Here is a 14,109-nt window from a genome sequence, read left to right on the forward strand (position 1 = left end):
TGTAAATACCTCTGTCCTAGCAGTGCTTCAGCTCTCATCAGAATGTACTACCCCCCCCCCTGTAAATACCTCTGTCCTAGCAGTGCTTCAGCTCTCATCAGAATGTACTACCCCCCTGTAAATACCTCTGTCCTAGCAGTGCTTCAGCTCTCATCAGAATGTACTACTACCCCCCCCCTGTAAATACCTCTGTCCTAGCAGTGCTTCAGCTCTCATCATAATGTACTACTACCCCCCTGTAAATACCTCTGTCCCAGCAGTGCTCAGCAGTGCTCAATCAGAATGTACTACCCCCCCCCTGTAAATACCTCTGTCCCAGCAGTGCTTCAGCTCTCATCAGAATGTACTACCCCCCCCCCCCTGTAAATACCTCTGTCCTAGCAGTGCTTCAGCTCTCATCAGAATGTACTACCCCCCCCCCCTGTAAATACCTCTGTCCTAGCAGTGCTTCAGCTCTCATCAGAATGTACTACCCCCCCCTGTAAATACCTCTGTCCCAGCAGTGCTTCAGCTCTCATCAGAATGTACTACCCCCCCCCCTGTAAATACCTCTGTCCTAGCAGTGCTTCAGCTCTCATCAGAATGTACTACTACCCCCTTGTAAATACCTCTGTCCTAGCAGTGCTTCTGCTCTCATCAGAATGTACTACTACCCCCCCCCCGTAAATACCTCTGTCCTAGCAGTGCTTCAGCTCTCATCAGAATGTAAAATACCTCTGTCTGTCCTAGCAGTGCTTCAGCTCTCATCAGAATGTATCCCCCCTGTAAATACCTCTGTCCTAGCAGTGCTTCAGCTCTCATCAGTATCCCCCCCCTTTAAGCATTTCCTCTCATCAGAATGTATCCCCCCCCTGTAAATACCTCTGTCCTAGCAGTGCTTCAGCTCTCAGTATCTTTTAACATTTCCGCCTCACCTCTCTCCCCAGCACACAACCAGCTGTCGATTAATACTAAAGACTAAATATCCTGAGACCACGGCCACACACTTGACCTTTATACACTTCCTTATCTTATGATGGAACATAAGTTACCTCCACTCCCTCTCCCTCTCCCACTCCCTCTCCCACTCTCCCTCTCCCTCTCCCTCTCCCACCCCTCCCCCTTTCCCTCTCCCTCTCCCCCTCTCCCTCTCCTTTCCCTTTCCCTCTCCCACTCCCTCCCTCCCTTTCCCTCTCCCTCCCCTTTCCCTCTCCCTCTCCCTCCCTCTCCCTCCCTCTCCCTCTCCCTCTCCCTCCCTCTCCCTTTCCCTCTCCCCTCCCTTTCCCTCCCTCCCCTCTCCCTCTCCCTCTCCCTTTCCCTCCCCTCTCCCTCTCCCTCTCCCAGTCCCTTCCCTCTCCCTCTCCCACTCCCTTTCTCTCCCTCCCACTCCCTCCCTCCCTTTCCCTCTCCTCTCTCCCTCTCCCTCTCCCTCTCCCTCCCTCCTCCCCTCTCCCTCTCCCCTCTCCCTCTCCCTCTCCCCTCTCCCTCCCTCTCCCACTCCCTCCCTCTCCCCCTCCCTCTCCCTTCCCTCCCTCCCTCCCCTCTCCCTCTCCCTTTCCCTCCCTCTCCCTCTCCCTTTCCCTCTCCCTCTCCCTTTCCCTCCCCTCTCCCTCTCCCTCTCTCCCTCCCTTTCCCTCTCCCTCCCTTTCCCTCTCCCTCTCCCTTTCCCTCCCTCCCTCTCCCTCTCCTCTCCCTCCCTCCCTTTCCCTCCCCCCCTTTCCCTCTCCCTCTCCCTCCCTCTCCCTCTCCCCTCTCCCTCCCTTTCCCTCTCCCTCTCCCTCTCCCTCCCCACTCTCCCCCTCTCCCTCTCCCTCCCCTTTCCCTCTCCCTCCACCTCTCCCATCCCTCTCCCTCCCTCCCTCTCCCTCTCCTCCCTTTCCCTCTCCCTTTCCCTCTCCCACTCCCTTTCCCTCTCCACTCCCTTTCCCTTTCCCTCCCACTCCCTTTCCCTCCCTTTCCCTCTCCCTCCCTCCCTCCCCTCCCTTTCCCTCTCCCTCTCCCTCTCCCTCCCCTTTCCCTCTCCCTCCCTCTCCCTCCCTTTCCCTCTCTCCCTCCCTTTCCCTCCCTCCCTTTCTCCTCCCTCCCTCCCTCCCTCCCTCCCTCTCCCTCTCCCTCTCCCTCTCCCTCTCCCTTTCCCTCCCTTTCCCTCCCTTCCCTCTCCCTTCCCTCCCTCTCCTCCCTCCCCTTTCCCTCCCTCTCCCTCCCTCCTCCCTCTCCCTTTCCCTCCCCTCTCCCTTTCCCTCCCTCCTCCCCTTTCCCTCCCCTCCCCTCTCCCTCTCCCTCTCCCTTTCCCTCTCCCTCCCTCTCCCACTCCCTCTCCCTCCCTCCCTCCCTCTCCCTCTCCCCCTCCCTCTCCCTTTCCCTTTCCCTCTCCCACTCCCTCTCCCTCTCCCTTTCCCTCTCCCTCTCCCTTTCCCTCCCTTTCCCTCCCCTCTCCCCACTCCCTCCCTCTCCCTCTCCCTCCCTTTCCCACTCCCTCTCCCTCTCCCTCTCCCTTTCCCTCTCCCTCTCCCTCCCACTCCCTTTCCCTCCCTCTCCCACTTCCACTTCCACTCCTCACCCACTCCCTCTCCCTTTCCCTCTCCCTCTCCCCACTCCCTCCCTCTCCCTCCCCACTCCCCCTCCCTCCCTCTCCCTCTCCCTTTCCCTCCCCCCCTCCCCCACTCCCTCCCTCCCACTCCCTTTCCCACTCCCTCTCCCACTCCCTCTCCCCCCTTTCCCTCTCCCACTCCCTCTCCCACTCCCTTTCCCACTCCCTCTCCCACTCCCTCTCCCTCCCTCTCCTCTCCCACTCCCTTTCCCTCTCCCTCTCCCACTCCCTCTCCCACTCCCTTTCCCTCTCCCTCTCCCACTCCCTCTCCCTCTCCCTTTCCCCCTCTCCCTCTCCCACTCCCTTTCCCACTCCCTCTCCCACTTCCACTTCCACTCCCTCACCCACTCCCACTCCCTTTCCCACTCCCCCACTCCCACTCCCTCTCCCACTCCCACTCCCACTCCCTTTCCCACTCCCTTTCCCACTCCCTCCCTCCCACTCCCACTCCCTCTTCTCTGTCTGTATCCAGGTAGAAGAATAGAACATGTTGTCCAGACAGGTCCAGGCATGGCTCTCCTCTCTCCCCCCTCTCCTCACCCAGGTAGAAGAGTAGTATGGTCCAGACAGGTACAGACATGGTTCTCAGGTATCTCTCTGTACCGGGGCTCCATTTGCAGGCTACAGCCAGCACATACCCCAACACCACTGTCATCACCTACAGAGAGGAAGATAGAAGACGGGGGGGGTAGCGAGAGAGAGAAGATGATGGAGGGAGTAGAGAGAGAGAAGATGAGGGAGGGAATAGAGAGAGAGAGAGAAGATTATGGAGGGAGTAAAGAGAGAGAGAGAGAGAGGGAGAGACGAATTGGCACGGGTACTAGAAAAGTCTGCAGTACCTGGCCTCACCCTACTAGAATCCGAAGTCAAATATCTGCTGATGATCTGGTGCTTCTGTCACCAACCAGGGAGGGCCAACAGCAGCACATAGATCTTATGCACAGATTCTGTCAGACCTGGGCTCTGACAGTAAATCTCAGTAAGACCAAAATAATGGTGTTCCAAAAAAGGTCCAGTCACCAGGACCACAAATACAAATTCCATCTAGACACTGTTGCCCTAGAGCACACAAAAAACTATAAATACCTTGGCCTAAACATCAGCGCCACAGGTAACTTCCACAAAGCTGTGATCGATCTGAGAGACAAGGCAAGAAGGGCATTCTATGCCATCAAAAGGAACATAAATTTCAAGAACCAATTAGAAGTTGGCTAAAAATACTTGAATCAGTCATAGAGCCCATTGCCCTTTATGGATGTGAAGTCTGGGGTCCGCTCACCAACCAAGACTTCACAAAATGGGACAAACACCAAATTTAGACTCTGCATGCAGAATTCTGCAAAAATATCCTCCGTGTACAACGTAGAACACCAAATAATGCATTCAGAGCAGAATTAGGCCGATACCCACTAATTATCAAAATCCAGAAAAGAGCCGTTAAATTCTATCACCACCTAACATGAAGCGATTCCCAAACCTTCCCTAACAAAGCCATCGCCTACAGAGAGATGAACCTGGTCCCAGGACAGCAGCACAATTAGACCCAACCAAATCATGAGAAAACAAAAAGATAATTACTTGACACATTGGAAAGAATTAACAAAAAAACAGAGCAAACTAGAATGCTATTTGGCCCTAAACAGAGAGTACACAGCGGCAGAATACCTGACCACTGTGACTGACCCAAAATTAAGGAAAGCTTTGACTATGTACAGACTCAGTGAGCATAGCCTTGCTATTGAGAAAGGCAGCCGTAGGCAGACATGGCTCTCAAGAGAAGACAGGCTTTGTGCTCACTGCCCACAAAACGAGGTGGAAACTGAGCTGCACTTCCTAACCTCCTGCCCAATGTATGACCATATTAGAGAGACATATTTCCCTCAGATTACACAGATCCACAAAGAATTCGAAAACAAATCCAATTTTGATAAACTCCCATATCTACTGGGTGAAATTCCACAGTGTGCCATCACAGCAGCAAGATTTGTGACCTGTTGCCACAAGAAAAGGGCAACCAGTGAAGAACAAACACCATTGTAAATACAACCCATAATTATGCTTATTTATTTTATCTTGTGTCCTTTAACCATTTGTACATTGTTAAAACACTGTATATATATAATATGACATTTAATGTCTTTATTGTATTGAAACTTCTGTATGTGTAATGTTTACTGTTAATTTTTATTGTTTATTTCACTTTATATATTATCTACCTCACTTGCTTTGGCAATGTTAACACATGTTTACCATGCCAATAAAGCCCTTGAATTGAATTGAGAGAGAGAGACAGAGCGAGACAGAGAGAGAAGATGAGGGAGGAAGTAGAGAGAGAGAGAGAGACAGAGACGATGATGAGGGAGTAGAGTGAAATCTAAATGTAGTAAGCTGAGTACTTGATTCATGTAAGGGCTGCATTACAGTCTTATCCCCATGCCCATCCTGTTGTAGGCTACAGTATTGGAAAAGCCTTTCTTATTGTTGAGGGGGCCTTCCTCCCTCAGCATCAGTAGTGTCCCTGTCACTCACCCACACATAGTGGAAGCAGTCCAGCGCGCTCCCGATGACGTCACACACGTGCCCGATGATCACCTGCATGCCAATGACGCTCCAGAACAGGTAAAAGAAGTAGATGAGTGGCGCGCCCGCCCCAATCACCAGCAGCACCGTAAGCCTCTCCAGCACCAGACCCCCCAGGAAATCCACCCCGTGGTTGAAACACCACACCGGGACCAGCAGCGTCCCCAGGAGTATCGGCGTCCCGGTGTCCTGCAGGCCGTTGAGCCAGGAGCGTCCCAGCCGGGCTAGGGAGTGTTTGAATGGGTGGAGGAAGGTCCCGCAGAGAACGGCCCAGAGCAGTGGTCTCAGAAAGGCTTCCAGGATAAAGAAGACTAGCACAGCCGCTCCACAACAGATAGCCACGAAAATCATCGCTCCTGTGTTGTAGAAGGCCTGTTTGATGTTCTTGTCGAATTTGAGGGAGGAAGGCTGACTGAGTAGCTGGCTCATCATGCCCACCGCTGGCTGGACGCTCTCGGAGAACGAGACGTAGTGAGGCCGGGCGGAACTAGGGGTTTCCGCGGGAGAGTAAGGAGCCGGCTCTGCCTCCGGTCCCGAGTCCTCCTCGTCTGCCATCTTCAATGAATCCGCCTCGGTCTGCGTTCCTCCCGCGGATCCCACCCAATTCCACCACAGACGGAAGAAGAAGCGTTCGTTTCCAGGATCTTTGATACCGCTATCACACATGAGGAACAACACAACACTTGACGTACTGGTGACGTGACCGTCGCAAGGTATGATGGGTATTGTAGCTGGCTGGTGCCAGAAGAGCTGTGCTCGCTGCTGAGTTTGCTGCTAGTAGCCTACTCTTTAGAATGCCCAGTTGAACTACACACAGAAACGTGAATAAACAGACCTTTGTAGCTCAGTTGGTAGAGCATGGCGCTTGTAACGCCAGGGTAGTGGGTTCGATTCCCGGGACCACCCATACGTAGAATGTATGCACACATGACTGTAAGTCGCTTTGGATAAAAGCGTCCGCTAAATGGCATATATTATTTATATTATTATTATATTACGAATTCAGGATGTCGGTGCTGTCACGAAGGAAATATGCAAAGTAATCACATATTTGCATAGCCTATCATTACAATCATTACAAAACAGGTATAGGTAAAACTTCATTTTAAGTGCCCATATTAGTGTAATTACATGTGTAAGAAGTATTGTATTTAACAAGTATTGTAACAAGTATTGTATTTAACAACCAATAGTCCCTCGTGGATGCGCTGGGTGTCGTAGAGATGATGCTCAATAGCCTCTAATCACTTACTCATGAATGTGCACTGTTGAAACTGCATCTCCACTCAGTGTTGCTGCTCGCATTTGCCACTAAAATAAAGTGTTCAATCTGGGTTGAATTGGTTGAGCTGGTAAGAACAGATCAGTAAGTCAACCTCACTGGCTGGGATCTAATATGGGTGGTATCGCAGATGTGGAAAAATACACTACTTCAAAGCATAGTACATGTAATGTACTTAGTACAATGTAATTACTAGTTGTTACACAGGATTTAGCTAGTTAAAATGAAGTGTATCTTGAGGGGTATTTACTTCTACACTACACATCCTGACAACCTGGCCCTCAGGCTTCTGGAACTTCCAGAAGGTACAGAAATGAAGTGAAACTTCCAGAATCTTTCAAATGAGGCCAGGTTGTCAGGATGTGTAGTGTATAAGTACACATTAATTACAACTAAACACCCCTCAAGATACGCTTCATTTTAACTAGCTAAATCCCGTGTAACAACTAGTAATTACATTGTACTTAGTACATTACATGTACTATGCTTTCAAATAGTTTGTTTTTCCTCATCGAATTAACCCAGATTGAACACTTTATTTTAGTGGCAAGTGCGAGCAACAACACTGAGTGGAGATGTAGTTTCAACAGTGCACATTCATGAGTAAGTGATTAGAGGCTATTGAGCATCATCTCTCCAACACCCAGCACATCCACGAGGGATCACAACCTTTGTGACAGTTGGATGCAGCTGAGAATAAACAAAACACTCAATTGGTGAATTTAGTGGAAACCTGCCCATTTGTAACAAGTTGGCAACAAGGATTCATTGTTACACCTTTGTAATTACAGACCTCAATTACTACCAGTTACATGTTGTTACACTGTAACTATGAGCTATTACAGTTAACTACAATACCTGTTACACTGTAACTATGAGCTGTTACAGTTAACTACAATACCTGTTACACTGTAACTATGTGCTGTTACAGTTAACTACAATACCTGTTACACTGTAACTATGAGCTGTTACAGTTAACTACAATACCTGTTACACTGTAACTATGAGCTGTTACAGTTAACTGCAATACCTGTTACACTGTAACTATGAGCTGTTGCAGTTAACTACAATACCTGTTACACTGTAACTATGAGCTGTTACAGTTAACTACAATACCTGTTACACTGTAATTCCACTGTAATAAGGGCCTTTTTAAAATGAAGGGTTACCTAGTTATCCGTAGTCTATCCCTATCCTCTATTATCTGGAATTATTTTGAATGTGCTGCTTGTCCAAAAATATGTCAATGCCCATTATTTGTTCCCAGCCCAGGGCGACCCACACAGTTGTTGTATGGTTGTGTAATTCATTGTAAATTCATTAGATTGCAGATGAAATGTACGTTGCCTGAGGGGCACATGATGCAACTGACAGAGCCATCACATGACCCACAAGGATGAAAACAAGATGTCGGAGTGTATTTTTACTGAACACAGCTTTATTGATAACAAAAACACTTGCATGTTAGACACTAAACACTGTTTCAGTGAGGAAGCATTTCCATGGAACACAACGGTTCAGTGAACGGTACAAATACAACTGGACTCTGTGCCATAGATTCCTTCAGCGTTAGGCCATATGCTGCAGGGCCAAGGCAAGCTGTCAGACAGAGCCCCTGTCCCTGGCTGTCATCATGTCCACTACAGCCTCAGTGCTGATGGGTGTGTTATTGCATATCTACAAAGGAATCATGCACCATCAATCATACAGTCAGTTGCTCTATCATCAGCAAACAGTGATCACACACACACACCTCGCCACAGACCAATGAAACATGACCAAGCACGTGGTGGAATAAAGCAGTCCTAAGAACATGGACCCTGTCACACATAGAGAAAAGAGAACCCTGTCTTAATCATCAGCATGTATAATGGCATTGTGGAATACAGTATGGAGTTCAGTGTTACTCAGTGAGACTGGTGCTGAAACAAACAAAAAACATCTGTTCAACCACCTAGTCTGAGTTTCTGTATACAAATACTATACTACTACTACTAATAATACTGTATTTCCCTGTGGAGAATGAGTGTTGTGTAAAGCATGGCTGCATACAGAATCAGTATGTTTCAGCAGGATAATAAACTATGAGCCGTCTGCCTTTCTTTGGCTCACATCAATCTGGATGGTTCTCTCTAAGTGAAGTCTATCTCCAGTGAAGTCTCTCTCCAGTCTCAGTAGTCTGTCCCAGTGTGTAATGTCTCCTTGTATCGTGTCCGTAGGTTCTTCACATATTCAGGGTCCAGTTGTGATTCGCCACATGCGTTGGAGTAATACTTGTGTCAGGAGTGTGATACCTTACTGTCGTAAACATAAATACACTAAATGAAATACCTTGCCAAAACTAAAGGTTATGCTACTGTTCTCTAGAAACACACAGTATTTCAGATATTCTGACTAATGGGTTAGTGTATGTTGTTATGGTAGCTCAATACAATTTCCAGAATGATTTGCAAGCTTCCTGATGAGTCCTCAATGTAAATTATATATAGTATCCTACTGTATATATTTATTAATATATATTTATAGTGTAATTCTGTGTAAAGAGCACCCTGGATTAAGGGTTTGGCAGACAGAAATACAATGAACTCTCAGTCTTATTGCTGTCTCTTTCCTCTTCTCTCTACTTCTCTCCTCGTCTCCTCTCATCTCTCCACTTGTCTCGTCTCTTCTCTCCTCCTCTGTTATCTCGTCTCTTCTCTCCTTTTGTCTCCTCTCTCATCTTCTCTCATCTCGTCTCCTCTAATCTCCTCTCTCTCAGGGGGTGCCCATCAGCAGATAGAAGGTGAGGGCTACTATGAGCAGCAGACAGAAGGGTGAGGAGAACGTCTGGTAGGCTGTAGACGGCATGAAGATGTCCTCATATTTATAGATGCTGATCATGTGATCTGAGACTGGCGGAGCATCGTTGTCATGACGTGTGATGGAACCTGGAGGAAAGAGAAGAGTAAGAGAAAAAGAGTAGGGAAATCATTTACATGTAAAGTGAATTCGCAAAGAGCCCAGATTTGGGAACTCAATCGAACATCTCTGGAGAGACCTGAAAATAGCTGTGTAACGACGCTCCCCATCCAACCTGGCAGAGCTTGAGAGGATCTGCAGAGAACAATGGGAGAAACTCCCCAAATACAGGTGTGCTAAGCTTGTAGCGTCATACCCAAGCAGCCTCGAGGTTGTAATCACTGCCAAAGGTGCTTCAACAAAGTAGTGAGTAAAGGGTCTGAATACTTATGTAAATGCAATATTTCCAGTTTCTTATTTTGAATACATTTGCAAAAATGTCTAAAAACCTGTTTTCGCTTTGTGATTATGGAGTATTGTGTGTAGATTGAGGAGGAAAAAACATAATTTAATACACTTTAGAATAAGGATGTAACGTAACAAAATGTGAAAAAAGTCAAGGGGTCTGAATACTTTCCGAATGGACTGTACATACTAATGAACACACACATCCACTCTCTGCACACACACAATACCACACACACACACACACAGTCCTTGACTGACCTTGTATAGCAGGCCCCCAGGCCAACAGGTAGAACCAGGAGAGATGCAGATCCACCAGTGTCTCCTCTCTAGGGACGTAGAGCGGCCGTTTGAAGCGGCAGGTCACACGGTTGTTGTCAAACACACCCTCTTCGTCCCTGGCAGGATTCCTCTTGATCTCCTTAGCCCACTGGCCCACGTTGTAGAAGTGATGGATACGAACACGCCCATTATCGTCATGGACACAGCCCATCACGTCATCTCCTCCCTGAGAGGGGTGGGGGTGAGGAGAACCAATCAGCATGAAGGATAGTTTGACCAATCAGCCTTGTTTTTGTGATGTGTCTTTCATGGCAGACTTCATGTGTACCAGATGTAGTAAAAGCCTGAGCTGACTCTGACCCCATAATGTCTGTAGAGGTGCTGTTGACTAACCAAGAGTAGATTGTATCAAAAGAAAGAAAGTTCCACACTCTATACAGTGCATTCATAAAGTATTCAGACCCCTTGACTTTTTCTACATGTTGTTACGTTACAGCCTTATTCTAAAATAGATTAAACAAAACATTTCCTTCATCAATCTACACACAATACCCCATAATGACAAAGTGAAAACAGGCGTTGCTAGATTTCTTTTGCAAAATTATTAAAAATAAAAAACAGAAATACCTTATTTACATAAGTATTCAGACCCTTTGCTATGAGACTCGAAATTGAGCTCAGATGCTTTCTGTTTCCATTGATCATCCTTGAGATGTTTCTACAACTTGAGTGGAGTCCACCTGTGGTAAATTCAGGCACACACCTGTCTATATAAGGTCCCACAGTGGACAGGGCATGTTAGAGCAAAAACAAAGCCACGAGGTCGACGGAATTGTCCATAGTGCTCCGAGACAGGATTGTGTCAAGGCACAGATCTGGGGAAGGGTACCAAAACATTTCTACAGCATTGAAGGTCCCCAAGAACACAGTGGCCTCCATCATTCTTAAATGGAAGAAGTATGGAACCACCATGACTCTTCTTAAAGCTGGCCAAACTGAGCAATTGGGGGAGAAGAACCTTGGTCAGGGAGGTTACCAAGAACCCCATGGTCAATCTGACAGAGCTCCAGAGTTCCTCTGTGCAGCACTCCACCAATCAGGCCTTTATGGTAGAGTGGCCAGACGGAAGCCACTCCTCAATAAAAGGTACATGACAGCCCACTTGGAGTTTGCCAAATGGCACCTAAAGGACTCTCAGACCAAGATTCTCTGGTCTGATGAAACCAATATTGAACCCTTTGGCCTGAATGCTAAGCGTCATGTCTGGAGGAAACCTGGCACCATCCCTACGGTGAAGCATGGTGGTGGCAGCATCATGCAGTGGGGATGTTTTTCATCTACAGGGACTGGGAGACTAGTCAGGATCGAGGGAAAGATGAACGGAGCAAAGTACAGAGAGACCCTTGGTGAAAACTTGCTCCAGAGCACTCAGGACCTCAGACTTCGGTGAAGGTTCACCTTCAAACAGGACAACGATCCTAAGCACATAGACAAGACAACAAAGGAGTGGCTTCGGGACAAGTCTCTGAATGTCCTTGAGTGGCCCAGCCAGAGCCCAGACTTCAACCCGATCGAACATCTCTGGATAGACCTGAAAATAGCTATGCAGCGACGCTCCCCATCCAACCTGGCAGAACTTGAGAGGATTTGCAGAGAATAATGGGAGAAACTTCCCAAATGCAGGTGTGCCAAGCTTGTAGTGTCATACCCAATAAGACTTGAGGCTGTAATCGCTGCCAAAGGTGCTTCAACAAAGTACTGAGTAATGGGTCTGAATACTTATGTAAATGTTATATTTCAGTTTATTTTATTTTATAAATATGCAACAACAAAAAATGTGCTTTGTCATTATGAGGTATTGTGTGTAGATTGAGGAAGGAAAAAATGATTTAATCAATTTTAGAATAAGGCTGTAACGTAATAAAATGTGGAAAAAGTCAAGGGGTCTGAATACTTTCTGAATGCACTGTATATGCTCCCAACAATTGAATGGGTAAACCAAATAACGTAATAACCTAATCAAATAATAACATAATAACATCATTGCAGTAATGTTGGTTATTAGGTTTACCTACTCAATTGTTGGAAGCAAATTTAGAGTGTAAGAACAGATCTCACGCATGCTCACACACACACACACACACACACACACACACACACACACACCTATGCCCGCACACACACAGATACGGTCCCTTACCATCTTCTTGTCTGAGGAGAAGCCTACAGCCACCCAGCCGTCAGTGTCAGCACTCATCTCATACTCCACGTCTGTCCCGATCCGCCGGTAACTCATGAAATAGTCACACGTCTCTGCATCACACCCCGGCTTCCCATACCTACACACACAATGAAGAAATGTAACCTCTTCAGAGTGATGTGCACACACATCTGCCAGAGTGGGACCACAGTACAGAGAAACCCCTTGACACACACACTGACCTTATGCAGCCCTTGGTGACTCCACAGTCTACCACTTTGATCCTGGCGAAGGGATCCACAGGAGGGGCGGTGGGGAAGGGGTAGCCTGGAGAACACACACCACATACAATATCATCAGGCCTGCCTCCCCAAAAATCATCTTCTAGAAGTTCTACCATATTCGTAATTTGCTGGGTTTCAGCCTAATGTGCATTCAGAGAAGCACAACTGCTCCTTCACATTTCATAACAAATTTGGGATAGTTTGAAATATGTTATTAAAAAAAAATGTTTAAAAAAATCTAATAATATACAACATTTAATGTGGTGAAGAACTGTCCAATGTTCGCCCATCTCCAGACCGGCCAGTAAGAGCCAGAGCGGGGAGCTGCGGGTAGCTGGCCAGGGTCCTGATCTATGCATGAGTGGACTCGGGTGGAAGTAAGACACTGTGAACCTGCGCGTCATCACATAAATAGCCAATTAACCACGAATTACGTATCAACCACAGATATGTAGATGCGCCCTCTGATTTCCATCAAGAGAAGGCCTACACATAAACAAACACAGCCTTGATGACCATGAAGGCCACAGTAAGCAAAATGCCTCGTTCAGAAATGGCCTTTCCTGTATCCCTTTCTCACCGTCATCCGATAGATGTCTAGACTCCAGGAACTCCGAGGCGAACGTACTGTATGAGTCCTTATGGGGCTCCTTGTGGCCCGGCTCTCCGTGGTCTCCGTGGCTCGCCCGCAGTGCGCCTTCATCCGTGGGACTCGGCGCTACCCCCCGCCAACTGCCCTGGACCAGGAGCACCGTCAGCTGTAGCAGGCTGCGCAGGAAAATCATGGCCAACAAGGGACTATAAAAACGGTCTAAAGGAGACAGAACTGAGAAGGAATCCTCATTGTTGGTTGTATTTGAGCATTTCTTTACGGAGCCTAATCACTGGACCTCAATCGCATCACTACAGAATATTTTCAACGCGGTTGTTTAGTGTGTCGTAGGCTATTTCCCGTAGTGTGGATGGGCGCGAGAGGAGCGGGATCCAGTGATGTCAAACGAATGAGCCTCGGTTAAACCAATCTGGAATTAGCGGGATTTGTAACTGAACCGATCTGTTTTGCCAATTCACTTAAATCTTGTGGGAAACGAAGACGTCCATGATAATCCAAGTGATTGGATTTCATCTTAAAATAACGTAATGATATCCCAGTTTAGGGATGAATGTGTCTGTTGTTGGTTTCGCCCGTCTCCTCTCCTCTCTCCTAATGGCCCATTACGTCCATCCATAGAGCCAATCGCTGCAGCGTCCAATAGGAAACCTCGATGTACACTTTGCATTATCAATATACAGTTTAAATTCCCATTCAGCACTGTTTATGTAAACACAGATGCCAATTGAATAACAATATGAGGCAATGTAGGGATTTATACATTTATTATGCAGGAATGTCTGCTATGATAGTTTGGTTTCTTACTCCTTTGTGTGATGTGAAAATATTATAGAATCTACATTGCATGTTAATGTTGACAGCATTGATAACTCCCAAGGACTAAGGCCAAACTGCTGAAAAAAGCAGGACACACAATTGACCAGTGGTTACAACTGGCTTTACAAGGATTGTGATTCTCAAATCTCTCCCGTTCTTCTTCTCTTGTCAATAATACAAAGATAATAATTGTAATTGTTTTGTCTTTAATGCTTGTTTATGTATTGGTTAGAGGAACAT

At 47.2% G+C, this 14,109-nt stretch overlaps 2 protein-coding genes across 2 annotated transcripts in view; both read right to left on the reverse strand.

The window, feature by feature from the left end:
- tmem245 (transmembrane protein 245) overlaps window positions 1–5,852 on the reverse strand; it is a 29,428-nt gene extending 23,576 nt beyond the window's left edge. The window contains 2 exon segments of the mRNA XM_046303457.1: window positions 3,110–3,227; window positions 5,099–5,852. Coding sequence (XP_046159413.1) covers window positions 3,110–3,227; window positions 5,099–5,815 — 835 coding nt within the window. The 5' untranslated portion in view covers window positions 5,816–5,852.
- A 1,995-nt stretch (window positions 5,853–7,847) lies between these two features.
- Window positions 7,848–13,622, reverse strand: LOC123998334 (DOMON domain-containing protein FRRS1L). Its single transcript, XM_046303456.1, has 5 exons — window positions 13,021–13,622; window positions 12,399–12,483; window positions 12,157–12,295; window positions 9,936–10,182; window positions 7,848–9,358 (listed from the first exon to the last, which is right to left on the reverse strand). The coding sequence occupies exons 1-5, from the start codon at window positions 13,223–13,225 to the stop codon at window positions 9,186–9,188; spliced, it is 849 nt and encodes a 282-aa protein (XP_046159412.1). The 5' UTR covers window positions 13,226–13,622; the 3' UTR covers window positions 7,848–9,185.
- Between the last annotated feature and the right edge of the window lie 487 nt (window positions 13,623–14,109).

Source organism: Oncorhynchus gorbuscha, linkage group LG15 (assembly GCF_021184085.1).
Source record: "Oncorhynchus gorbuscha isolate QuinsamMale2020 ecotype Even-year linkage group LG15, OgorEven_v1.0, whole genome shotgun sequence".
Lineage (NCBI taxonomy): Eukaryota > Metazoa > Chordata > Actinopteri > Salmoniformes > Salmonidae > Oncorhynchus > Oncorhynchus gorbuscha.